Source organism: Eubalaena glacialis, chromosome 13, assembly GCF_028564815.1.
Source record: "Eubalaena glacialis isolate mEubGla1 chromosome 13, mEubGla1.1.hap2.+ XY, whole genome shotgun sequence".
Classification (NCBI taxonomy): domain Eukaryota; kingdom Metazoa; phylum Chordata; class Mammalia; order Artiodactyla; family Balaenidae; genus Eubalaena; species Eubalaena glacialis.
Genome location: NC_083728.1, coordinates 25,725,936 through 25,753,673, shown reverse-complemented (window position 1 = coordinate 25,753,673; position 27,738 = coordinate 25,725,936). Strand labels below are relative to the sequence as shown.

At 47.5% G+C, this 27,738-nt stretch overlaps 1 protein-coding gene across 7 annotated transcripts in view; it reads left to right on the top strand.

The window, feature by feature from the left end:
• The window catches only part of RALY (RALY heterogeneous nuclear ribonucleoprotein), an 81,379-nt gene extending 61,357 nt beyond the window's left edge, over nucleotides 1–20,022 (top strand). For 5 of the 7 annotated variants that reach the window (XM_061207748.1, XM_061207744.1, XM_061207747.1 and 2 more), the window contains 7 exons: nucleotides 12,016–12,280; nucleotides 13,382–13,454; nucleotides 15,671–15,903; nucleotides 16,618–16,731; nucleotides 16,938–17,134; nucleotides 18,395–18,443; nucleotides 19,650–20,022. In XM_061207748.1, the coding sequence (XP_061063731.1) occupies nucleotides 12,025–12,280; nucleotides 13,382–13,454; nucleotides 15,671–15,903; nucleotides 16,618–16,731; nucleotides 16,938–17,134; nucleotides 18,395–18,439 (918 nt within the window). In that variant the 5' untranslated portion in view covers nucleotides 12,016–12,024 and the 3' untranslated portion in view covers nucleotides 18,440–18,443; nucleotides 19,650–20,022. Of the gene's footprint in view, nucleotides 1–12,015; nucleotides 12,281–13,381; nucleotides 13,455–13,642; nucleotides 13,691–15,670; nucleotides 15,904–16,617; nucleotides 16,732–16,937; nucleotides 17,135–18,394; nucleotides 18,444–19,649 lie in introns of all 7 variants that reach the window. The other 2 variants (XM_061207749.1, XM_061207750.1) reach the window with 2 other exon arrangements.
• Nucleotides 20,023–27,738: the final 7,716 nt, after the last annotated feature.

The window sequence follows — 27,738 nt, the reverse complement described above, 5'->3', positions numbered from 1 at the left end:
ACTAGGGTTTACTCATCTGTAAAGCGGGTGTGACTTACAGTCTCTTAGAGGATTGTTGTGTATGAATTTGGTAGCTTTAACTAGTGAAGGGGCTTGTAAACCACGTTTAAGGAGTTGGACTTGATTCTTGGTGGTGGGAAGCTGCTGAAGGGTCTTAAACAGGAGACAAGGACACACTTGCTCAGTGGTTCACTCAAGAAGCAGAGCTTAGTAATATTTGTGGAATTAATGTCGTTACCAGAGGGACAGAGTGGCTATGGCAGTGGCATCATTCTCAGTGGTCCTCTTTGGGCCAAACATACAGCACTGTGGGGTGATGCTTACAGCCCTGAGTTGTGTTTAGATCAGCACCCTGGAGAGAGGTCAGCTTTCTCTTCTCCTGTCTGAATGTGGGAAATTAAATATATATATTTATATGCCAGTGCATATGCTTTCGGCAGGATCAAGCCTTAGTGGGACTGTGAGGGGTAGCATTAGGTGTTTTCAAGGAGAAGGATTGTTGTAATGAGGAAAATACTGATTTCACAGGAAAGGATTTTAATCAACTGCCCTTACACCTGAAGGGCACAGTGCTTGGCTGCAGTGCCAAGTTGTGTACCATCTACCGCCTACTTCCAGCCAACTGGCCCACTGCCAGGGTGCCTCTGTCTAGGAAGACCTGCAGGAGCTGTCCATCCCAGGGAATATCCCTGTCCACATTTTTGTAGCAATCTCAGGTAACAGTACACTCCCATATGTTATCTCCTTTGACCCTCACAACAACCTGCACTGCAAGTGGGCAGGGCAGGGATTTTCATCCCCATTTCACAGATGGGGAGCCTGAACCTCAGAGAAGTGAAGTGCCTTCCCAAGTTCACACAGCTAGTGGAAGTGGGGTTCAGGACCTGGGACTCCACAGGCAAGCAGGAATTCAAAGCTAATAATCCCCTGTTACTATTTTAACTTGGGGCAAGGTCTGTCTTGGGAGGGGTTAGGCCGCCCTCTCTGTGTTCCTCCAATAGGAAAATGGGGACGTGTACACTACCGTGGCACAACCTGCTGCAGCCTTATTCACAATAGAGTAGCGACAGAATGTGGAGGTTCCATCGGAGATACCGAACAGTGAGCAAGCAGAGGTTTCTTGCAGTATCAGCCCTTCCAGCCCTGTTGCCTGGAAGGGGAGAACAACCTGCCTTCTGGGTCCTCAAGGTACAAGAGGCCTTTCTGGGAACCTTCACTTAGGGGCCTCTTGGTGCCCACCTTCTCAAGTTGTACTCTCTGGGGACTGCTTTACTCTTGATACTCATTTCTTTATTGATTTAACACTTAATGAGTGCCTACTCCCGTGCTTCCTTTTATGTTCAAGGCACATTTCCAGATACTAAAATTTATTGCATCCACAGTGATAGTATTCTTCCCTTGACTCATAGTTCAGCTCTAGATTAATGTTACAGTAGGACTCACTACCTTTCATACTCACAAGAAAAAGTTCTTCTGGGTTCTAACAATAACAATACTAATAACAGTAGCATACTTTCTAATGTGCCAGACATTGTTTTAAACATGAATTAGATTGTTTTATCCTCCAGCAACCCTAGAGATATGTATCACTACCCCCATTTTATAGGTGAGATAACTGAAGCATAAAGAACTTGAGACACTTACTGAGGGTCATGTCGCACAGCTAGTTCAGTGGCAGAATGAAGGCATTTGGCTTCAGAGGTTACTCTCTTGACCATATTACGTGGCCTCTCACATGGCAGTAAACATTTAGGCTTTGATTCCTGCTTGATGGCAGCACCCTGTTCACAGCAGCAGGTTGTACCTCTCTATACACCGTGTCATATGACCCACTCAGCTCTGGGTTGTGCTGAAAAATAGTACTACCCCATTAGCTCAGTTAGAACAAAAAAGTTTTGTACACCGATGAAAATTTAGCCATGCACCTGGAAGATTCAAGGTACATTATTATGTCTTGGCACACTGGTTAAGAGCTACTCATCTGCCCCAGCCAGTCACACTCTTGGGTGTACAGTGGCATTCAAGAATGAATCTGATATCTATCTTGCTGTCAATAAACTCCCTAGAGGGAGAGAGAAGACTACTGTGTAAATAGCTGTGATACAAGACTGAAAATTAGAAATACCAAAAAGAAGAGTTACAACATGCTTCCCCTTCCTGGCTGGTTTCCTCATGTCCTCTAGTCTGGGGAGAGAGGGTCTAGAAGTACTAGCCTCTTCAGACACATGCCTTCCTTTCAGATCACCAGGCTTCAGGAAGGTGTTAGTCCTCATTAAGCCTAGATCATCTTGGCTTGCAGGATATAGCATGACCTAGAGCAGATGACCAAGATAAATCACCTCCTAAAGCATTTGGTGGCAAATCCTTGAACTCATCCTTGGCCTGCATCCTCTTCTCTCTTTCTTGAGAAGAAAGGAAAAAGACTAAGATAGTTTTTCATAGTCTAACACCAAAGTCTACAAGAAATCAGGTTAAAGGACTCGAAAGAAATGAAATAAACTCTATTTTTTGTTTGCCTTGCTTTTTATAGAGGTTGACAGGGATGGGTGAGAGTGGTTTAGAGCTGTGCTACTCAAATTATAGCCCACTGAATAGATGGATGCTAGTTCGCAAACTTGCTGGTTTGTGATGAGTACAGAAATTGAGACTAAGCGCTTAGAGACCTTTACAGTAATTTGACATTTGTATTTTACAAATGTATTTGTGTGTAATGGATTGGAAGTTTAAAAAGCAGAACAACAAAAAACTGCTTCTTCACCACAAGTAGTTTTGAGAAGTACTGGCTCAGTGTGACAAAGTGAAAAAGAGCTTCAGTCTTCTTGTCTGTAAAACAAGATTAATAATACCTACCTCAAATTGATGTTAAATAATATTTTGGCATACTTAATATGTGCCTGCCACTGTGCATTGTACATGTATTATCTTATTTAATTCTCACCACAACTCTGAAATAAATTTTGTTCTGAGGCTTGGATAGGTTGAGGGACTTTTCAGAAGTCAAACCCTGTAATAAGTGTGTAGGTGGGATTTGAATGGGAGCTAGCGCTCTTGACTGTTATGCCATGTTCTGTGTAAAGAGCCTGGCATGCAGGAGGGCTCCCTATCACTCCACTTTCTCTACTTCACTAGAGGTCTGGAGACCTGCTTTCTCATTCTGTCACTGATCCTAACTTATTTTGTGATCTTGGGCAAGTCACTTCTTTAAACCTTAATGATCTCATCTACCCTCAGTGGTAGGGACTATGTTTTATTCATTTTTGGTTCCCCAGCATTTAGGTGGACAGGGCTTGGCATATAATGGGTATTGAGTACTGAGGCAGTTGATTACACTAGATGATCTCTAAGGGTTCTTTCAGTCTCTACTCCGAACATCATAGGTACTTTATCCTCTTCCCTCTTGAGCATCATATTCCCCACCTACTCTACCGGCAGCATGACCTTATTTCCACATGTCTGTTTGTCTTAAGCAGTCTTGATTCTGGGTACTTTGAGACAGCCCACACGATGCCCATGTTTTTACTCGTTTTTGAAATGTGTCTAGAATAAACCCACCAGAGATAACACAAGTATGGGGTGGAAGGGGCTGACTCACAAAGTCAGAAATGTGCTCTTACTCCATTCTTAGGCAGTGGGGCCTGGGCCTAGGGCAGCTCTGCTGGCAGCCCTGCCAGGCCTGACTAATGGCTGCAGCCTGGAGCAGGGTTTTCCATGAACTTCATCGGGGTCTCCAGTAATTGGAACATGGCACCTTCTGCCTTGTAATGGATGGCAGAACAAGAGGGGCATTTGTCACTGCCTGACTTCCCTGCGGGGAAAGAGGCTCATAAGTCACAGCTGACAAACCCTTTGATGACTTTTAAACTTCATTTACAGAAAAGAATAGCTATAATCAACCAACAGCAAGCAGTGACTAATCCTGCCACATTATCACTGTGAGGAGCCAGCCCCTTGAGTTACGGGAAAGGGAAGAAGTCCATCCCCCAGGCTCACAGCAAGTGCTTATTGGCTCTTGGACTTGAGAGTATGCACTCAGCAAGGCTCCATGAGTTTTTTCCCAAAGGATCAGAAAGTGTTAGAAACTGATCTCCTGGCAGGTAGAGTGCATGCCTAGCACAAAGCCATTCTGGGCCAAGGTTAAGAGCACTAGCTCTTGTCTCATACAGCCTGGTCCCAGCTCTGCTTGTGTAGGTCCCATTTCCTAGCTTGTGTAGGACTAAGCTCCAACTAAGCTTAGTTTCCTCATTTGTGAAAAGGACACTATATATACCACCACCTACCTCATAGCAGAAGACATAGTACAGTTCCTGGCATGTAGTAAGTGCTCAGCAAGTATTGGAAATGTTAACCCTGGAAGGGCCCTTCGTGGTCACATGCTCCCAAACTCATGGTCATGTGGTACATCAGCAGCAAAGCCAGGACCAGTCTTCCTATTGGGGGATGGAGGGGATGACGTCTGGCAAAAGTAAAGAAGCTGACAATCATTTGTAGTTCCCCAATTCTAACTCAGTACTGGGGATTGTAAGCCCAAGTTTGTACCTACCTACCCTTTGTTGCCTTTCCCTCCATAGCTATAAGTGCTGCTTGTCACAGATGCTAAACCTCAGCCTAAGGCCATAGTCAACGGTAGGGTTAGAGTGCAAGATGCAGGGAGGGTAGAGTATATACTCAAACCACACTGTGGGAAGAGATGGCTGAGGCCCCAGCTCTACCTTCTGTTTCTGCTTTGGGGTCTCCCCTCAGGGCCTAACACATGCTGATACCAGTGTTAGAGTATAGGACTAGAGACCTCATGGTGTGGCGGAGAGGTAAGTCAGTGGCTCAGCAAAGCCTGGAACTCCTCCCAGCCAGTGTTCTTTCCTCTCTCAGTCCCATACAGTAGTGATTTGACAGGCATGGGGAGGGGGCACTCTTACGAAGTTTTTAGGTTTGGTACCAGATACTAGGACAAGGGAGAGAGCATGCATAGGCCCCCTACCCCTGACTCCCTTATTCTCAGGTGAAATGTTGGAGCATTGGGAGACAACCTGGATAAAGAGGATTAGGGCTGGAATGTGGAGGATCTAGACTGCCAGGCTAGATTCATCTCTTTGCATAGGGCATTGGGCATTTGAGTTTCTTATGTAAATATCTACTGGTCTCAGCCATTATACTGGGCTCTTTACAAATATTATCACTAATCCTGGGAGGTTGGTATAATTCCCATTTTGCAATTGAGGAACCTGAGGCCCAGTGAGGATAAGAGACATGTCCAGGGTTATATCTCATAAGTGGTAGGACTGGGATTAGAACTCAGTCCTGTCTGACTGCAGAGCCTGTGCTGTTTCTGCTATTCCATGTGCATTCTTTTGTTATTAGGAAACAGTCAAGAAACAGGTTCCTGGAGAGAAGGCTTTCTTAAAAACAAGTAGAGGGCAAGGCCCGTGAACACTGTTCCCCAGCACCTCCACAGTGCCAGCACAGAGGAGAATACTCAAAAATGTTTGTTGAATGAGTGAAGGGGATAGGAGTTGGGTAATAATAGAAACAGGTATAATCCCCTATTCATTTATAATATGTTACAGATGTACAGAGAACTTTCACATCAATTAGCCTATTTGATTTTTATATCAGATTTGAAAGGTAATCAGGAAAAAGATTATTTCTGTTTTCAGAATAGGATGATAAGACTCAGAAATTATGAGACTTGTTTCAGGTCACATGACTAAGAGCAGCAGAGCCAAGCCTCCTGGACCTGTAGCCTAGACCCCTTAAACTCTCCACCCATCCCAGGAGCCCTCAGTGTTCAGCTTGATGGGAACTAGGATTTCTCTTGGAGGTGGGAATGGTCAAGAACTAAAGAGCATTCCTTGGGAAATTAGTCCTGTCTGGCCAGTAATGATCATTTGGGCAGTGATAATGAGCTGGGGCCTGGAGAGTTTAATGAGATTAACAGATGTTCTGTCATCCCTAGCCGCCTGGTAACCAGGAGCCTCTGGATCAGTATAATTGCTTGGCTTCTCCCCATCACTGTTAGCTATTTTCCTTTAAAGTCACCCAAATGGCTCCAGGGTTATCTAAGGGCAGAGGTCTGGCCACAGGCTGGTATGACCACTCATCCCCATGCTTGGGAATAAGGCTGGAGATGTCCAGCAGAACTGGCCCAGACAGAGGCTCTGGATAGCACTGGTTGGGGGGGATGAGGACCAAGAGCAGCAGAGGTCCAGTGCTGAGGAGGATTCACAGAGTTGGGAAAGTGGGTGTTCTGATGGTTGAGTGCCTCAGAGGTCAGGCTGAAGACTAGGTCCTGATAGGCAGCATTGGGAGGGCATGAGGTTTGGTAAGGCAGAGTCATAGGTTTTATTCTAAACAGTGAGACAGTGACATGTAGAGTGTCAAACAAGAAGCCTGGATTCAAGTCCCCTGGCTACTCCCTTCACCAACTGGGGGACCTTAAGTAAGTCACATATCTTTGCTGATGATCCTCAGCTTTTTCATCTGTAAAATGGGATTAACAATGTCAGGCTCAAGAAAATAAACTGGGGCTTTCTTTACTAAAATCCTGTGCAAATATGAGGCATTGTAGTAGAAAAGGGAAAGGGGCGAGGAGGACCAAGGAGAGGGTGTGGCTGGCTCAGGGTGACACACTCTCACCGTGGGAATCGGTACCCAAGGCGTCTCTATGCTTAGGTTTTTGGAGTCAAACAGACCTGGGTTCCAGTTCTGGTTTTGCTCTGTTAACCAGTTACTTGGTCTCTCTGAGCTTTCTTTCCCTATCTAAATTACCTCCTCATAAGGCTGTTGTGAGAATTAAATAAGGTGAGGTTTGTAAAGTCTCTTAACACATAGTTGGCAGTCAGTAATTAGAGGCTCTTCTTATTGTGACGCCCCTCTGGGAGGCTCATTTACTCAAAGTTCAGGGGTTCAGGTACCTTTTAGGGCTTTTCTGCCTTGACAAAGCCCTGTCACTTTACCACATGTTCAGGCATGGCTCTTCCAAAACAGCTTCCATCTGAAATGTTTCATCTGGGGAAAACGATTTGTTTTTTTGCCAAATTTCTTCTTTTCTTATTAGCCTGGAGGAGCCAGCCCATCCCTTTGAGCTGTAAATTGCATTTCAAAGCCTGTGTTCCTGGTGGGTTTTAATTAGCTTAAGGTCCCAGCTTTTTTTTTTTAAAATAAATTTATTTATTTATTTATTTATTTTTGACTGTGTTGGTTCTTCGTTTCTGTGCGAGGGCTTTCTCCAGTTGTGGCGAGCGGGGGCCACTCTTCATCGCGATGCGCGGGCCTCTCACTGTCGCGGCCTCTCCCGTTGCGGAGCACAGGCTCCAGATGCGCAGGCTCAGTAGTTGTGGCTCACGGGCCCAGCCGCTCCGCGGCATGTGGGATCTTCCCAGACCAGGGCTCGAACCCGTGTCCCCTACATCGGCAGGCAGACTCTCAACCACTGTGCCACCAGGGAAGCCCAAGGTCCCAGCTTTTATGCAGCAGTTGTTTTAGCAGGTAAAAGTGAAGATATTTATTTGGGAGCCAGTCCCCAGTTTTCTCAAACACAGCGTATCTAGACTGCCTCCTCCAAGCTTCTCACTGTCCTGAGCGCTTGTCTCTTAGCAGCCCAGAAGGAAAAATGAGATATAAGAACCCTAGACGTAGAGTCAGAGGACCCGTGGGGTTCTTGGCCCTGCTACTCACTGGCTACGGCATCCTGGCCATGTCCATTCCCCTCTGTTCCTCAGAGAGTAGGGGCATATAAGCTTCATGCTCACTAAGGTCCCTGCTAATCTGACATTGCACAAGTCTCTGGGAACAAGTTGAGTTCTTGAATCCCGCCCCCCCCCCCCGCCCACCTCCGCAAGAACAATCCCTCTACCCACCTCTCCTTAGCTCATTGCTAAGCATGGGGCCTCTGGGGGCTACAAACACCTTGCTCTCAATTACACAGCTAATCTGTGAGGCAGAGCTTGGCCCAGGGGGAAAATAGCTTATCAAGTCAACCAGCTTCTGCTGAATAGGATGTCAGTATTTTCTAGGGCTCCCACTGTAACCTGGTGGGAATCCCGGAAGAGCCAAGATAGAATTGTGTGGAGAGGATTGAGTTGGGGATGGTTGGTGTGCACACCGGGGTGTTTGGGTCAGAGGCTAGAAAAAGGTGCCTGGAACCCTAGCCTCTAGTAGTCCCCCCAACTCCTCCATACCCCTACTTAAGGGCCACAGCTAGCCCTTCTCACCACCTTCTGGGATATTATCCTCACTGCTTCCTCCCTAATGTTTATTGAGTATTTACTGTTTATTGAGCAACTTTGTCGAGCTTGCCTCTAACATTTGCAGGGCAGAACAAGAGTATAGATGGAGACCCACATACCATGTGTCTAAATATTCGAAGGTTATAACTTATAAGTGAGGCTAACAAATTGGTATTTTCATAACAACCTGGAAGACCGTATCTGAATTAGGGATTCTGTACCTGAACCTAGCAGTTCTAGGAGAGCTAGTCTGAGCACGCTTTCTTTTCATTTTGCACCCCCAACTCCATTCCTCAGTTTGAGGAGCTTCATGGACATGGGAGTGGATACTTAAGCTTTTCTGAACCCCCAGAGATACCTACCCCTTGAGATTATGCACAACAGCAGCACGGCCTGCCCTCTGAAGAGTGTGCAGGCCTTGAAAGCAGATTGGGGGCTATTTGGTTGGGGAATACAGCGGTTAGGTTCCCGGAGCATGCTTCAGGCAGACATTTCTCCTTGACAGTGCAGGGCAGCCACATACATATATTTCCTAAGTGTCTTCTCTACAGATCAGAAAACTGACCCCCGTGTCGCATGGCTTCTGACTGCCTTTCCTTGGCATTGTACAGAATGTGCTCCAGTCTGACCTTGACCCTCATCTAGAATGGGCCCAGAAATGGCAGTATTAGTAGAACAGAGACGTTCAACTAGTCAGAGTAACTTTTAGATCTTATAAAGAGCTTCACAGTTTGCAAAGGCCTTTTATATACATCGTCCCAAACCCCAGGTGATGAGAGAAAAGACTGGGTAGAGGCAAACCCAAAGGACTTTGCTCACCAGCCAAGGAGTGAATGCTGATCCCACTATAGCACCAAGCACAGGTGCTCAGCAGTGCTTCCTGTTCAGTAGTGTTAGAGCTTACTAACACTACTGAACAGGAAGCGGTCTGAGGGAACCCAGCGATGGTCATGGCCCTGCCAGGGCAGTGGCAGAGCCAGCAGTCATCAGTAGATCTCTGAACCGTCATCCCCCCTTCTTTTCTTTCTGTCTTGGTCCACACACCTGACCTGGTTGGCTCCCTCCAGCCAAAGCAGGTGGCATCTCCCTGGGCCAAAACTTCATGACTTTGAGCTGTCTCCAGGAGATAGCCCTGGAGATAGCTCAAAGGAGAGAGTTATCTGATGCCCATGGAGGAGCCCCACAAATTTCTTGTATACGCATGGACGCACAAGGAATTAACCTTTGAATGGCTTGTCATCCAGGTAGGAGAGGGATTGTCAGAGAACTGTGAGGAATGGGGAACCCACATACATCGAGCATTTCTTTCTGCATATGGGCAGTGTGTTAAGTGTTTTCACGGGCAATCTCTTTTGTGTCCCTCACTGCTTTATAAATGTTGATGATTGGATTCAAAGGCAAACTGAGTAACAGAAGAGTCCATCTTCCCACGCCAGCTCCAAAACTGGCACCAGCCCCTTCATCAGTAGCAGTGCCCTCTCAGCCCTCAGCCTTTACCTGCGATGACACACACTTGACCCCAGTATATCCTTGCTACTGCAAGCCCATAATAGGAGCAGGTTCTTCTGCAGAATCGTTCTCAGGTCCAGCGTATGGTTTCTTTGCAAAGAGTACCATCTGCTGGTCAGAAAGTGCTAACTTCTAAGCTGGGAGGATTGAGGAGAAAAGGGTCTTTTTACCCTAATGGGACAAAAGATACAGATATCCAAGCTTATACTCAGCTCTTCTCTAATTCACTAAAAAGAAACCCCCTCTGCCCTAAAACATTAGGTAAATAGGCAGGTGTTTATGGTTAGCCTAAGCTGATGAGAGTTTTTATGCATACTGCCTGGTGGTTCTTCAGCACCTTCTACAATAGCTCTAGGGTCAGGTTTTAAGATAGGAGTGTTCCAAAAGGGAGTTGCACCAACCCATGCCAGTGAGCAGAAGATGGCCAGGAAGTATAAATGCCAAGGCTTACATAGGCCTTTCCTACTGAAATTGAGCCTCCTTTTCCCTTTCCCGTTGGAGCCTGTGCCCAGATTATAACCTGTCCAGGAAGAGGAGTAGGAGAGAGTTGTACAGCCCTTTGGGGTAAAAAACATTGCCTGAGTATAGAGAGCAAAGAGCAGGTATAGTATCATCTCTAAGCAAAGAGGACAGAACTTGAATACTAAGTGTAAAATGGATAACTCTAAAAAATTAATTTATTAAAAACAATTCTCAGATAAGTATGCTGACTTACTGTAGTACAGTTGACCCTTGAACAATGCAGGGGTTTATTTGTGTATAACTTACAGTCAGCTCCCTCCACATCCACAGTTCTTCAGCATCCGTGGATTCAACCAACCATGGGAACCATGCAGTATTGTATTTACTGTTGAAAAGTATTTGCATAAAAGTGGACCCATGCAATTGAAACCTGTGTTGTTCAAGGGTCAACTGTATTTAAAGTGGGTTTAGCTCTGGGAAGGAGAGTGATAAATTTGATAGAAATGGGCTTTAGGGACCAACGACCTGGGTTTGAATGCCTGTTCCTGGCAAGTTAATGAACTTGTTGGAGTCTGGTTTTGGTAAAATATGAAGGATAATGATAACACTCATGGAGTCTTTTTTTGTTTGTTTTACATCTTTATTGGAGTATAATTGCTTTACAATGTTGTGTTAGTTTCTGCTGTACAACAAGGTAAATCAGCTATAAGTATACATATATCCCCATTTCCCCTCCCTCTAGGTCATCACAAAGCACCGAGCTGATCTCCCTGTGCTATGCAGCTCCCCACTAGCTATCTGTTTTACATTTGGTAGTGTATGTATGTCAGTGCTACTCTCTCACTTCGTCCCAGCCTCCCCTTCCCCACTGTGTCCTCAAGTCCATTCTCTTATGTCTGCATCTTTATTCCTGCCTTGCCACTAGGTTTATCAGTACCATTTTTCTAGATTCCATATATATGCATTAGCATACAGTATTTGTTTTTCTCTTTCTGATTTACTTCACTCTGTATGCGAGACTGTAGGTCCATCCACCTCACTACAAATAACTCAATTTCGTTCCTTTTTATGGCTGAGTAATATTCCATTGTATATATGGGCCACGTCTAATTTATCCACTCATCTGTCGAACTCATGGAGTCTTGGAATTATTCAATATCGCATGCCACCCTTAGCTCACAGTGAGTGCTCAGTGAGGTTTAGCTCACTTTTTTCGAAATGGCTGGTTCTAATAAAGACAGCCATGGTCCATGTCTGGATCAGACTGAGCAGTTTTCTTAATATGATATTGTTTTAGAGCAAACATTACTTGCATTTACCATGTGACCTCTTTACCATGGTTCTACATTGAAGGAACAGAAGAAAAGCTGTGGAAGATCTTCAAGTTTAGATCCTGCAAGGGGTAGCATTTGAGATGAACATTAAAGAGAGTGGATTTGAAAGAACTGGAGTCAATATGAAACTTATGTAATGTTATAAACCAATGTGTAACCTCAATTAAAAGAGAAGAATTGAGTCAAGCAGACCAGGGTTCAAATCCCTGTCCTGTTATTCACTAGCATTGTGACCTCTGACTTTGCATTTCCTCCCTTATAAAATGTCCTAATTCTGCTTATCATGTCAGTACCAAATGACGGAACATATGTAAAGCACCTATATGAGGTGAGCAGCCAGTGAAATGAACAAAAATGGGGAGGCTGGATGCTGTAGGGGCGTGTGTGTAGGAAGGCACAAAGCAATCCAGTTTAGTCAGGTTGTGGGCCATGGGCAGCCCTTGAGCCCAACCCGGGTTCCCAGCCTCACAGTGGCTTTCTTTCTTCAGGTGGCCACCATGTCCTTGAAGATCCAGACAAGCAACGTAACCAACAAGAATGACCCCAAATCCATCAACTCTCGGGTTTTCATCGGAAACCTCAACACAGCTGTGGTGAAGAAGTCTGATGTGGAGACCATCTTCTCCAAGTATGGCCGTGTGGCCGGCTGTTCTGTGCACAAGGGCTATGCCTTTGTCCAGTATGCCAATGAGCGCCATGCCCGGGCAGCTGTGCTGGGAGAGAATGGGCGGGTGCTGGCTGGGCAGACCCTGGGTAAGCATCTCTCCATGGCCCTGCCCCTGGATTTCTCCTGGGCAGGTGCTGACCTGCCTTCTTTACCTTCCCTCTTATCCTGTTCTCTGTCTTCTCCAGCTGTCACCCACTATAAGATCAGTGCCTGTATGGGAAAATTTTAGAAGTTTCAGGAAAACACTTCTGTTCTGTCCCTGCTTTCACAGTGTAAGGGTTCCAGTTAAAATGCAGATTCCCCAGAGAAAGGGAACAGAGTGGACTGGCACAGCCTCTTATATTGGGCTGCATTTGGCTTAGGTTAGAACCCTTTCTGAGAGCCAGGAGGAGGGGCTGGGAGCATAAGGTGAAGCAGGTGCTCTTGGTCTCGGTGTTACGTACATGAGATGTGGCCGTGCTGGAGGCCTACCTTGGAGCCTGTATAGTGTTTGTATATGTTCACATACTTCGGTGTATTTGTGTATGTTTGCGAAGGATAAGTATTCCTGAATATGTGGTATGTGGATGTAACTGAACATGTGGAGAATATGTGGACACATACCTTACTTACTATGTATATATGTAGAGTTATGTGTGTATCAGAATATACTTGAGTGTGTAAGCAGATATTCGTGTATTCATTTACCAAATATTTTTTGAGGTCCTAACATTTGCTGAACTCTGCTCTAGGCATAAAGATGTTTGGTAGGTTTGTGTAACTGTGCATTGGCTCATTTGCATATGGGCAGTTAAGTATAGGATGTTGGAGCCACGTCTGAGTGTAGTTGAGAGTGTGTGATCTTATTTCCTGGATGTGTGAACGTATGTGTGAGGGTGTGTGTCTGATGTATGTGTTTATATGAGTGTACTTGAGAAAGCATATAATTTGATGTACGTGGCGTGTGTGTGTGTGATTGTGAGCATGCATGCATGTATCTGAATGTATATGAATATATAAACAACTATATGCATGTGATGTGTGGGTATGAGTCTAATTTGTGAAGACCTCTGTTGTCCATGTTAGTGAGTGAAGTCCATGTGTATCTCATGTAAACACATAAATTGCTGCACACGTGCATGAGGGTGATATGTGTATGGGTGCTGATATCCTGTCAGCATCTGACTCTGCCTCCTCCCTCCATACAGACATCAACATGGCTGGAGAGCCAAAGCCCAACAGACCCAAGGGGCTAAAGAGAGCAGCATCTGCCATATACAGGTGGGGCGCTCTGTCTTGTTTGTCTGTCTCTGGGTGGGATTGGTTCCTCTTTCCACAGAGGGAGTGAACACTGGTGGTGAGGGTATGCCAAGCCTAGAATTTGGGGAGGTGTTTGGAGATGAGGGCCTGCGAAGAGTGGGCTGAGTGGCCGTCTCTAAGCCCCGGCCCTCTCCCCTTTGTTTCCCCAGTGGCTACAGCTTTGACTATGATTACTACCGGGACGACTTCTACGACAGGTGAGCGGGGGAGGGGCGTGCCCAGGCATGAAACAGCCAAGCTGGAAGCGTCCTGAGAGATTGCTGGTGCAGCCCACTCAGTCCTCCAAGTGGGAACTGAAGCCCAGAGTTGTGGACAGGCATCTGCCCAAGGCTGCTCCGCAAGTTAGTGGCAGAGCTGGGACTAGGGTCCAGTTCTATAGGTGCCCAGGCCAGAGCTCTCCCCAGCCCACACTGTCTCCCAACTCTCTGACCGCCCCTTCCCCTCCTAATCCTGGGGTGGGACTCAATGGGACTGGACAGCCAGGGGACCTATAAATGTAGCAAGTTGGAATACAAAACAGGTACAGGGCCAGGTGCAGGGAATTTGAGCCCTCACGCTTCTGCTGTTCAGTTTCCTTACCTCTCTGAGGTGCCCAGCCAGCTGAAGGAACCTCAGAGCTCAGTCTGAGCTTCTTAGCCTTATATTTATAGCCAAGAGGCCAGCAGTCCTTTGGAGGTCTGAATTAGTCCCTGGTAGGCTGTGGCCCACCCCCAAGCCTAGCCAGACCCCAGCGTCCATGGCACCAGCCACATTCTTGTGGAAATCATGGTGGGGGCTGGCCCAAGCTTCTCCTCCTTCCTGCTTCTCTCCCTCCCTCCCTCCCTCTCAGCCTGCCCCAGGCTGTCCAGGAAGAACAGACCTCTCTGAGCCTCAGTTTTCTCACCTGTGAGTGGTTTCAGGCGACAGTGCAATGTAGTGGAAAGTGCCCTAGCCTGGGAGTCAGAAGACCTGGGTGCTAATCTCAGCTCTGCCACTGAATAGATTACACAACTTTGGGCAAATCCCCTCCCAGTCTGAAATGGGCTTGCACCAAGTGATCCCTCAGGGCTCTTCCAGCTCTGGGATTCTGTGGTTCAGTGATTCTGACCAAGGCCAGAGCCGCCCCCTCCCCTTAGGGGCAGAAATGCAGGGTCTGGGACTGGGTCCATTCCCAGAGACTCTCCATCTCCAGCCATCACCACCCTAGGGCAGGGGCTCCCTAAACAAAGGAGTACCAAGGCTTGGGGCATTGAATTGCCTAGTGATGGCAGGTTACCTGGCTGTCATCAGGAAAGTGATCCCATAGTATACCCCTGTGGCTGCTGTTCCGTGCAGAAAGGTGGTAGCAGCAGCAGCGGTGGGAGAAACCCCTACTTGGCTTACTGAGTTTCTGCCTGATCAGGAAGAGAAGCCCTCCTGGAAAGGGCTGGGTGATGGCGTCGGGGGTGCAGCATACTGTCTGGTATAGAGGGTCTGACCGAGCTGCCTAACCTTGATACTCCACTGGGCCCCCTGCCCCTCCATCTCCAAAGTCGAGTGAGAAGGATGGGGTGACTGGGGGCCCAGAATGAGGAAAGGGGCTTGGACTCCAGCCTCATGCCTCTGAGGTCATAGGCCCCTGAGTTGAGGGTCTCGGTACTCTGGCCCTTCACATTTCACACCTTCTAACGTGTGTTTTTAACCAAGTTCTCTCATGCTCTACCCTCACAGCAGCCTTGGGGGATGTGGGGGGCACAGAGTTTGGGGTAGCCATCCTCACTAGGCAGATGGGAAAACTGAGGCTTAGGCAGGCTTAGGGATTGACTCTCACTCCCTCACCTCTCTGTTTCCGGCTGGGGATTTGTACTGCTTTAGGGAGATTTGCAAACTCTGACCAGAGCTTGGGGTACAGTTGACTGAGCAGAAGTAGGTCAGGTAATAGAACAGGACTGGGTGTCAGGGTGATCTAGGGAAGTCTCCTTTCTGGGGCTGTCAGTTTGCTCCTCTGTTGAATGGGGCTAACCATTGAACGGTGGTAACCATTACCACCTGTCACCTCCCCTGCTCCTACCCAGCTTGAATGGTAGGAAAGGTGGATGTCGTAAGGTCACTGAGGTCCAGAAAGCCCTTGCTCTTCACCCTCAGGACTTAACTGGGAAGGATGAGGTATGGAGTGCAGGCTACCCAGCCCTTCACCAGCCCTACATTTGTTGCTCTAGGGTCACAGTGCCCCCTGGTGGCCACAGGCCATGCTGCAGCCTCTGGCCCGTTTGCTCTCACAGGCTCTTCGACTATCGGGGCCGCCTGTCACCAGTGCCAGTGCCCAGGGCAGTCCCTGTGAAGCGACCCCGGGTCACAGTCCCCTTGGTCCGACGTGTCAAAACCACCATACCTGTCAAGCTCTTTGCCCGTTCCACAGCCATCACCACCACCGGCTCAGCCAAGATCAAGTGTGAGTGACTATATCTTCTTCCTAGGTAATTTTTATTTTTGTCATTAGCAAAATAATAGAATCACATTTTTTTACATTGGAAAATAGATAAAGGAACAAATCTCCCACAGTTCTGCAGCTCTAATACAACCAAGTGAGTATTTTCATGCATTTCTAAGAGGAAAAGACCGACATTTGTGGAGGAGGGTCTTGGGTTAGGCACAGAGTCCAGTGCTGTGACATGGAGCCCAGTGAGGAAATGGTGTCATCTTTCCTTTAGTAAGCACAAGGACAGGTCCACACAGGCTCGCTACTCCACATTCATTCTGGTGTGCACACGTGGTCAGGCACTCAGGAAATCTGATTGTAAAGCACTCACATTTACACACCTTGAAAGACAGATACCACTCTCTAACATAAGCAAAGACACATGCTTGCTCAGGTGCACACAGAGGTACACACCACACACCTCCATTCTTATCCATCCCCAGTCCCTTTCAGAGTTGGAGGGGTCGGGGATGGTGGGGGAGATCCAGGTTCAGAAGGGCCTCCAGAAAGTCTCAGGGGGAAGCCACAGGCAGCTCTGGCCTTTTCCCTGGCCAGAAAAAGACCGTGGACAAGGATAGTTTCTGCCACTGGCCTGTCTTCCTAGTTGACAGAATGGGGCTAGGGTCTTGTGTTAAGTGTCAAGCTCCCAGCCCTTAGGTGACATCCCTGTACTCCCTCCACTCTCAGTAAAGAGCAGTGAGCTGCAGACCATCAAGACAGAGCTGACCCAGATCAAGTCCAACATCGATGCCTTGCTGGGTCGCTTGGAGCAGATTGCTGAGGAGCAGAAGGCCAATCCAGGTCAGCTTCCAAGGGTCCCTGCCCAGATCAGTGGCCAGGGGCACAGGGCAGAGTGTTGGGAGGACAGTGCATGGGGCAGAGAGGGACTGTGGCCTCCAATCCCACCTGGACCCACTGTGCTGAGGCCTAGCTTCCGCTAAGGTGCTACCCCGGGCAGCTGCCCCAGGTTGATTTTTATTCCCCTCGTTCCCCGCTTCCGCCTGAAGATGGCAAAAAGAAGGGCGAGAGCGGCAGTGGCAGTGGCATCGGCATCGGCAGTGGCAGTGGCAGTAGTGGTGGCGGCAGCCGGCCACCGGCCCCCCAAGAGGACACGGCTTCTGAGGCAGGCACGCCCCAGGGAGAAGCACAGGCTCGAGACGACGGTGATGAGGAGGGGCTGCTAACACACAGCGAGGAGGAGCTGGTGAGGGCATGCGGGGGGGCAGGGGGAATTGGGACTGGGACTGGACTTTGCACCCTTGGTTGCATGAGGGCTGCAGGGGGAGGGGGAACCTCTGAGCCGGTTGGCTGCCCTATGAGCTCCCTCCTTCCTTCCCAGGGATTCTAGTCCTGTGAGGAAGAGGGGGGAACGAACAGGGAGTACTTAGCTATTTCAGCTGCCAGTCAGAAATCCCACTGAGGACTGGGGCAGACCTCTGTCTAGCCTAAGGCCCATTCTAGACTCTGTCTTCCACATGAGTCGGAGAAGGGAAGAGTCACGGACTCAAGGAAACACACACGGTCTGCAGAGTTCCAGGGAGCACGAGGGGGATTGCCTGGGGAAGCCACAGGGAGTGTGGGTATCTACTCCACCTGAGGATTTTCTAAAAGCCATTGTTGCCTCAGAATGAAAACAGGCTGTCTCAAGAGGGAGTGAGCTGTTTGTTATTGGAATTCTTCAGATTGAGGCAAGGAGCTCATATTAAGTGGGAAAGTAGACCAGATTCTGAGTCTATAAGATGTCTGTTGTGTGCCTAGTACTTAGTTACCTAACACTGAGCACCAGGCCCTGTAGTTCACGCTTTTTAACTTTATTTAACCTTAACAGCAGCCCTGAACTCTGCAAAGTATTACTCTTGTCACATTTTACACCATGAAGAAACTGAGACTCAGAGGAGTCAAGTAGCTTGCCCAGGGCGTTGTAGCTAATAAGGGTTGAGCCAGGATTGGAGCCTGGACTTCAGTGGGTCTGTTAACTTTCTCCACATTGCTGGGTTCTGGTGTGAGGACAGATGGGCTTATGGCCATAACAGTTGAGAGGTCTTCCTCATGCCCAGCTTGTCTCTTCTTATTTAAACCTAGCCTGATACCCCATCTTACTCTTTCAGGCATAGTAGTCTCCATAGAGGCCCTAATGACGGCTTCGATGCTCCTAAGATGGGGAGCTAGCTCACCAGTCTACTAGGCTTTCAGTCTGCTCCAACCTAAGAAGGTCTTTCTATGCAGAATGTGCCCCCTGGCACACCTAGAACTTCCTTGACTGGTCCTTTCTCTCTCCTGAGGGGCCTTCAGACTACCCTGTTGGGATCCCAAGCCAGCCTTTAGTTAGACTGGTCCCATAGTTATTCCCTTTGGCTGTCCCTCCCCCTTTCTGAGTGTGGTCTCCATATGTGCTCTGGGCCCCAGGGTAGGACAGAGCTTGCAGTGAGTGATGTGTGGTCCTTTGTTGTCTCCTCCCTATCAGGAGCACAGCCAGGACACAGATGCGGAGGATGGGGCCTTGCAGTAAGCAGGTACGGGGGTCCTGGTGGGGAGGGGTGGAGTAGACCTGGCAGGGTAGTGCTGTGCCCAGCAATGAAGGCTCTGTTGTCCCCAGACATCCTGCCACGCCCATTTGTGGTAGGGGCTTGGTGGGTTGCAGAGCAGGGAGCCGTGGATGGGCTAGCCAGGTCCGCCCAACAGGAGTTCCCTCAGAATACTCTGAGCCGCATTGCCTGTCTCCACTTGTAAAGAGCTCCGAGTCTAGTGGAGGAAGACAAACCATTACCACCCAGTGTGAGCAGGATGACAGGGACTGGAGAGCCAGGGGCTCAGAGAGGGGTGTGGTGGAAGAGGTGATGTGTAGCTGCGCCTGTTGAGGATTGAGGGAGAAGCGTCTGAGGGAGCACCCTTATCACAGGCACAGAACGCTGGCAGTCCTCGGTGTGTGAGAAGTGGCCAGGAGCCTCCTGTGGCTGCAGTCCCAGCTCTGCACAGTGGGGAGAGGCAGCTGCTCATCATCAGAGGGTGATGATTATGCCAGACTTAAGGGCTGGGATTTGATCCTGTCTGGAGGAAATGCCCCGTGCACCCCAGCCCTACAAGGTTGTGATTGTGCCAGTGTAACAGATGTAGAAACTGAGGCACTGAAGGGGGCAGGGAGATACCACGTATCTCACAAGATCCCCAGGTGGTAATTGGTGGAGCCTAGATTTGAACCCAGTGGTGTGGGTCTCAAAGCTCACTCTCTGGTTGGTATTTACCACCCTGCTCTACCCCACCCTGGAGGGAAACCAGGCCACAGCAGCTCTGCCCATACTTCTGCCCCATTCCTTTGGGGGCTGTTGCCAGAGTAAGACAGGCTTGGGCGGAGGAAGGCCTCAAACAACAGAGGTGTCTGTACGCATGACACATTCATGCTATGAGATGCTCCACCATACATTTAAGTTTAGGCAATCTTCGTGGTTTGTTTTACCTGGGAGGCTAAGTTTTACCTTGTTAAGCCAGTTTGCAGGAGAGGTGCTGGGGACTCAGGTGAGGAAACTGAGGCTTAGGGAAGGGGGAGATTCACCCAAGGTTTCATGGCCAGAAAGTTATGAGGCCAGAGCCAGAGCACAGGCATATCTCTGTTTGCAAACAGCAAACACCATTCCACTCTTTCTTCTTCCCACCCCCTGTTATCAAGAGCACGAAGGGGTCTTCCTCTCAGCCTTAGTCTCTCTTTTGTGTCTCTTTCTCAGTCTGACAGGAGCAATGGCCACCGGCAGGAGAAGGGCGTACACCGTACCAGGCCTCAAGCTGGGCACCCACCCCTGGATAACCACCCCCAGCGGGTCCCAGAGGAGAGCTGGCAGCAGGCACCACCTCCCTCACGCGTCCCAGCCAGTGCCACATTCTCTGCAGGTGGAGTTATCAGCATCCCCTTCTCATGTACCCTCCCTCCCTGTTGGCACTGCCCAGGCCAGAGGGCAGAGCACAGAGTTTCCCTATACTCTTGCCTCCCCTCCCCAGGACACTCCCAGGCTTGGGGTTTTTCTATAGGTTTGGAGGGGGGGTGGGACCCACAGGGAGGGGACCCTGACAATAAAGAGATTGGATCCCAGTTTGCTCTGAGATGGGATGGTTTGTGTTTTCTCATGAAGGTGCCCTGGCCCTCCTGTCCAACCAGAAGGCAGGTCTGCTACACCCGCTTCTGCTCCCTCCTTCACCCCTCTCCGCCAGAGAGCATTGTCTAGGGTGCCTGAAACCGATCTGTCTGGGCCTTAGTTTCCATGGCTAAAATGGGGATTAAAATGGCCAGTAGGGTTGTTCGGGAGGGTCAGATGTGCCAGTGCCCATGAGAGCACTCGTGGTAGAAGTGCCAAGCGATTTTGATCCACTTGGTCAGGCAGTGGTAGGTCCAGGCCTCAGTTTCTAAGTCTGGTGTTTCCCAGCTCTAAAATGGTTCTAGAACTCGCCACTTCCTCCCCTTCTGTGTCTTGGTTTAGGACACTGTTTTTTCACAGGGATCTTGGGCAGCAAGGGGAAAGAGGCTAGAGGCTGAGGCCTTCAGTCAGAGACCCAGACCTGGAGTGAAAAGTAGCCCCTTGGAACTGGTCAAAAGACTTCAATCTGGAGAGTTGGAGAGTTGAAGAGGGTGTCTAGAGGAAGGGGCTAGGTCCACAGGGAGTGTCTCATCCCCTTGAAGAGCCCTTGGTGGCACATACCACTACAATCCCTGAACCTACAATCTGTCCTTGCACCCAGGACATCAGAGCCCAGCTCTAGCTGACCCACTTGCACACCTGGGTAGGTCTTCATGTTCCCCTCTGTACAAGGTGGGGAACTGCTGCCCCGGACTGGAACTTGGGCAAAGTCCAAAGGGGTTTTGGTGCCTGGTAAATATCACACTGAGGGCTGGCACTGTGTTCTGTGTCCCCAGAGCTTAGTACTGTGCGCCCATTGTACTGTAATAACACTTCTAGACTCTACAAGGACTACTCAGTATGCTTTACTGAGGCACTCACTTTTCAGAGCTGGGGGTACAGGTACAACAGCATGGGCCATGGGCTTCCTTAGTATGCCAGGCATAGAGTCCATGAGAAGAGCAGGGAAGACCCTTTCCAGAGTTGGAAGCATCTGCCCTACCCAGAGGCCCTGTCTTATCACCCTGGCACCAGGAAATATCCTGGACAAAGTCAAAATGGGATTCCCCAACCTGGCGCCCCGGAAAAGCCCCTGAACTACTTCAGCTGCTAAGAAAGCTCACAGTTGGGCCCTTGAGTTGAGAGGTTCAGATCCACAAGACCCTGCATATACCTGCCCGTCCTCCCTGTGTCTGGGACCAGAAAAGACACTTCCCATTGCATTGCTCAATAGTTTTCATTTTTCTTTCCAACCTCTGAAAAACAAAAGGAGATCACGAAGAAATGTGATACCAGATTCTGCCCAAAGCACTGATATTCTCTACATACTTTCAAGATCTTAAGTATCAATTGTGATCCTAGCAGCCCTCTTGAAGGACTGTCATAGCCAGTGGGTTTCCTGGATTGTGAGCTAATGCTTTCCCCCTTTTACTGCTGCCAGTAAGGTTTGTGACCCTGGCAGGTCTTTTTCCTTGCCAGGTCTCAGTTTCCTCATCTGTGTGAGGGGTTGGCCTAGATAGGGATAGTAAATGGGCCTTATTTCAGTTGTATAACAAACCACTCTGAAATTTAGTGCCTTTAGTGAACATTTATTAGCTTCTGATTCTGTAGCTGGGCAGTTTGGGCTGTGAACCAGCTGGGTGGTTCTTCTGCTTATCTCATCTGGGCTCTCATGTCGCTGAAGTGAGCTGGCAGATTGTCTGGAAGCTGATTGGTCCCAGATAACCACCCACTTGTCAAGTGGTTGGGCAGTGGGGGCAACTGGGCCACATGTTCGTAGCATCTAGCAGGCAAGACAGGGTAAGCCCTGATACGCAGGTGCTCTTCAAGCTCCTTGCTTGTGTCATGCTTGTAAGGGTCTATTGGCCAAAGCAAGTCGTATGGCTAAGCCCAATTCCTCATTATGACCGTAATTTGTTTTTAACCTATCTCAGGCCTCATTTCACTTGCCAATTCAAAACATTTAGTAGCAGCTGCTGGAATGCTTTTTGAAGATTTGGAGCAGTTTTTAGACTATTAGGAAATAGTAACATGATAGTTTGGTCATGTTTTTTATGGGCAAGGAATTGAAATATGGGCATGTGTCAGGTATTAGCCAACCCTGGCCAGGTTACATCTTGTCCCATAATATATATACTATGCAGTGGGCCATCTGATGAGACCACAAAAATACAGACGGTAGAGCAGGGCAAAAGATTCTGAGCCAGGTGTCCTGGGTTTGAATCCCAATTGGGCCATTGACTGGCTTTGGGCATATCAAAATCCCTCTACCTGTGGCCACTTCCTGAATATCTGCTGTATAAAAGGCACATTTTACACTTAGTTAATCTCCACAACCACCCTTTCAGGTGGATGTAGTGTGAACTTTTGGTTACAGGTTATAGAAACTGAACTTAAACCTGCTTAAGCAGGAGGAAGTTTACTGTTTCACAAATTTAAAAGCCCAGGGGTAGATTTTCAGACCCAGTGGGACCCGGGGGTTCAGGAGCTGCCATCAGGAATCTTTTTCTCTATTCCCCAGCTCTGCTTCTTCTGTTGGTGGTGTTCTCAGGCAGCTTCTAAGTGGTGGCAGAGCATGGCCACAGGGCCTGTGAAGGGTGGAGGGAGGAGAAAATCCCCAAATGGAAAATGTGAGTTCTACAGCTAGAAGAAAGGGGGCTTGGGCTGACAAAAACAGGTCTTCATTGTGTGATTATGACCATTTTATAGATTTTATAAATGTGGATGTTCTAGAACATGGCCCCATTGACAGGTGGTCTCTATATCCTCTCCCCTTTATCTGGACTCAATATTTTATCAGTAGAATACAGTGATGGTGATGCTATTATGCCAGTCTCCCAGTCCTGTTCTTAAGAACTAGCAGTTTCTACTTCTTCTGTGTTGGGACCCAGCCACCATGCTGTGAAGAGGCCATGTGTACGTGTTGCAGCTGACAGCCAGTATCAACTGTCAGACATGAGTGAGGAAGCCTTCAAGATGGCTCCAGCCCAGCACCATGAGTGATAATAATCAAATGATTGTTGTTGCTTTAAGCCACTAAATTTTGGAGTGATTTGCTATATATCAGTTGATAACCAGAACACAAACTGAGACTCAAAGGTTAAGTAGCTTGCTCTACTTTGGGAGACTGGGTTAGGAGTAAAGACCTTCTGTTGAATTGAGTTCCTATCTAGACTTTTTGTTGTGTGACCTTAGGCAAGTCACTTAAACTCTGTGAGCCTCATCTTCCTCATCTGAAAAAAGAAAAAAACATTCTTTTTATGACAGTACTTACTAAATGAGAGCACTTATTATTACCTAATCCAGATTCAGGTGATTTTCTCTTAAAAAATAACAGACCATAATTTCCTGTTCTATTTTTTTTCCTACTTATTTTTATACTCACCTTGTTTCAAAATGTTATTTCAGGCAGCTCACAAAGAAAAAGTCAATAGAATATTATAAAAATGAGGCAAAGGAAGATAACAGCAAGGAGGCCTTTTTTGGTGTAATAACTCTTGTGAGTCACTGCAGTCAAGAGGAGTGCGTTGGTCTAGTGACTAGGCCATGGGGCAGCCCAGTTAGCCATCCTGCTTGTATGAACGAATGGATACGTCTCTCCTCTGACTGGTCAGTGGACTCCTGGTGCACACATGCTCCTCTCTGCACCTCCACCTCAGTGTACCCCTGTGGGAGCCCAGATGATCAGGGTGTCCTTCCACAGAAGTACAGCAGCCAGGTCTTGTTTGGCCAAGTGCATGGGTTTGGCTCTTCTGTAGACTGAACAGAAACTGACAGGGTTACCCATTCTTACTTTCTGACCTGGACCCCATCTTTCCCCCAACTCTCCAGTCCCTTTTAATAATAAGCTCCCTTATTCCTCAAACCCCACCTTCAGTGTCTGTCTCCTCTGTGCCCTGCCCTGCACACCCCAATGTCCAGCTCCCTGACCACGCAGGGAGCTGCCTAAGGTGAGAGACTGTCTCATTCATCCTTGCACATAAGGGTTTTAAAAAGGAACATGTGACTGGGTCAACGACATAATTATGGAGCAAATACAAACAATCCAATCCAGCATCTACCTTTGTCTTCTTAATTATATTCTACCTCTGCAGAATCTATAGAAAGGCATATAACATATATACGTTAACATATATATGTTAGCATTTCCTGGGTGCTCTGCTGAGTTAACATAGATCGCATTATCTTATTTAACCCTCACATCAATCCCCCAGAGTTGGAGATACTCATCCCTTGTTACAGGTTGGGAAATTGAGACTCTGGGTTGAATAATTTGCCCAAAATCTTGTCACTTGGAAGGGGTGGAGGCAGGTTGCAAACCTGGGCAGTCGCTCACCACATGCCCCTGTCATAAATGACTCTGAAATTCCTCTCCCGATTCTTGTGACAACAACAGTCTCTCCTGGCTCTCCTCCTCTGCATACTCAATTTCCTTTGCTGACTCTTCCTCTTATGCCAGCACCTCTTCATCCGCTTTAATTTTTGTGTATAAATTCCTGGCTGACCAAACCTATGGCTTCAGACTCCACTTTCAGGCCTCCACAATCTCCAACTCTTAACTTAATCCTCCCCAGGAGTGCCGGGGGGACATACACAGATACCCATCTGATAGTTGCACTTGGGTGTCCACAAGGATCTCAGTTGAGCCGTGCCCAGCCCCATCTTTATCTTCATCGTCCTGCATCTTGAAGAATGGCATTTTTGTCTACCCCGTTGCTCATGTCAACATCTTCCACTCCTAATTGTCAAATCATGTTAGTTTTTCCATGGTATGTCTTTGCTCTAACCTGTTTTTCATCCCACTGCCTTAATAGTTAAGCCCTTTTTATCTCTTACATAGACTTTTACAACTTCTTAACTAGCCTTCCTGCCACTTACTTCCCATCAGTCTTTCCTCTTTACCACCAATCAGTTATCCACTGCTCAGTGGGTAAATTCCAGACCCCTTAGCATAGCATGTAAGCCCTTTAGGATCTGACCCTCTTCCTTTCTCTCTCTAGCTCAATACCTCCCCCAGTCTTAAGCCCTCTGTTCTTAAGCCACATAGAACTAATTGTGAAAAGAACTGTCTGATTTCTGTGCCTTTACACATGAGGTTGCTTCTACCTGGAATGTTGTCTTCTCCCACTGGTTAACCTTCATTTATCCTTCATAGCTCAGCTCAGAAGTCACCTTCTCAGACACCTTCCTGGCCTGAGTTAGCACTGCCCCTCCTGTGTGCTACTTTTATTACAGGTCGTACAGATTATATATATTTACAACTGGTTTGGTCATCAGTCATTTTCACTAAACTGTAAGTTCCTGGAGGGCAGAGAACAGGGTCTGGAGCCCAAGTGCCTGGGACTGCATCCTGACTCCCCACTTACCAACTAAGTGACTCCTTGGGTGAGCTGCTTATCCTCTGAGTCTCCATTTCATCTGTAAAATGGAGATAACAATATACCTACCTCAAAGGGTTGCTGTGCTTATTAAATGAATAAATATATATAAGCACCTAGAACAGGACCTCACACAAATTAGGGACTTTGGTAGTACTAGCCATTTATTATATAAATGATTATTTAAGAATAGCCCAGAGGGAATTTCCTGGTGGTCGGTGGTTAGGACTCGGCCCTTTCACTGCTGGGGCCTGCATTCAATCCCTGGTCAGGGAACTAAGATCCTGCAAGCCGCGCAGTGCAGCCAAAAAAAAAGGAGAAGAATAGCCCAGATTCTGGGCCACATGAGAGGCATCTGTCATAGTGCACTGGTGTATCTGGGACTGAAAAGTGAAGCAGTTATAATTTTCAGAGGCCAAAATAGTTTATGATACTGAAGATGTTGCCCAGCATGATATGATTAGGTTTGGCCAACTTCCCATGTAGTGTTTTGGCTTTAATTTGGTTCCTGGCTCATTTAAAAGCTCATGAAAATCTGCAGCTGATGAATATAATTTTAAAAGGTGCCCATTAAAATGGTGGTGTTCAATAAGAATGTCCATTAGTACTTATCCTTTAGAATAGCTGGTTCTCCAGTGCCTTCAAATATTGTGTTAAAACAGAAGCCAAGCTTAAATCAAGGGGCAGTGATTAGAAGGGTTCATGAATATCTGCTATTAGGGAAGGTTTGAAGGGACAGGACTCATGGCAATCACAGGGGACCCAGTATTTGGTCCTTTCTTCTCTGGAGAGCACCACCATTAATGGGACAAAGATTGAAGGAATATGCCTCTGTTGCAAACCCTTGGGAGAGTTTGATGCTCCTATGGCCAAGGGTGGCAGGGTTTATCAGGATCACTGAGACAGGCAACCACCCCAAGCACAGCAGTCTTTAACAAGGTCAGTAAACCCACCGTCATCATAAACATAGAAGCAATACCTGTAGTCTTCAGGATTTGTACACTTGGCAGGGCCACCCTTTGGGAAAAGGGATATGGGAAAAGGGATATGCTTACAAGTACTATCAGCCATTAAGTCTCCTCCCCTCTGACCAGGGAAATTCACCCTAAGGGAAGTAGGTATTCAACAGAAGGAAGATAGATAGTGCATAGTGCAAGGCAGACCTGGGTTAAGCACTTTACATACACTATCTCATCATCTTTGAGGTAGGCATTTTCTCATTTTATAGATGAGAATACAGGCTATAATCAGTGGTAGAGGACTGCCACTCCAGACTGTTCAAAGCCTACACTCATAGCATTTTCAAGAATTAGCAAAACCCACCAGTAGGGTACTGACTTAATAAACTATGGCATAACATGGATAGACTCTTAGGCAGTTTTAAAAATTATAAAGATACTAACTTGGAAAAATGTTCTTGATACTGAAAGATTCTATGGTGATAGGATTATGGGAATTAAATTTTTGAAATTATAAATTCATCTTCTCAATTAGAAAAAGACTATATACCACATACTATAAAGCCCAACTTCTAAAAACACACTGTAAAATCTAATGTTCTATTCAAATGTGAAAACTGAGTATTGCCAGGGCAAAGAATCTGGATTGGAGAGGCCAGGTCAGAACTGGGGCCTCATACACCACAGCAGTACTTCTTCCAGGCTGCCCAGCCCAGCATTTTTTCTGAACACTTAGCCTGCAAAATGTTTGGGGGGAGAAGGGGCTACAGGTCTGCATAGTCTATGTTCCTCTTAAAGAAACTCAGATACTAGAACACCTCCTACCACTTACAACCCACAAGCTAGGCACTGCTTGCTCTAGGCATGGGGATACATCAGTGAACAATCATACTCCCGGCTCTCAGCACTTACAGTGGCCTGAGGGGAAACAACAGTTGACATGCGGTGGGCAGGGACCTCTGAAGTATAGAGTGAGCCAGGAGGAGATCTTAGGAAAAGCTTAAGCTTTTTTGTAGGTGAGGCTGGGGACAGGTATGGAGTCAAGAGGGTTTTATAAAGACTAGAGATATAATTGCATGTTTATGTGCTTATGAAAATGCATATCAGCATACAAAAGACTTAGGCAGTCACGGAACATGTTTATCTAGTCTCAAACTCTTCTTTACCATGGGACATCCCACCCCGCACCCAGCATAATTAGGAACACTCTTCAACACTGCTTCCTAAGACACTTTGGAAATGGTGGTCTGGTTCCCTTATAACCATGGCTCTTGATCAGAAACTCTCAATGGCCTTTGCTTTGTCACTCCATAAAAGGTTCCTTCCAGCTGAGCTATGGTTGGTATGAGGTAATACAGTAGACAGAAG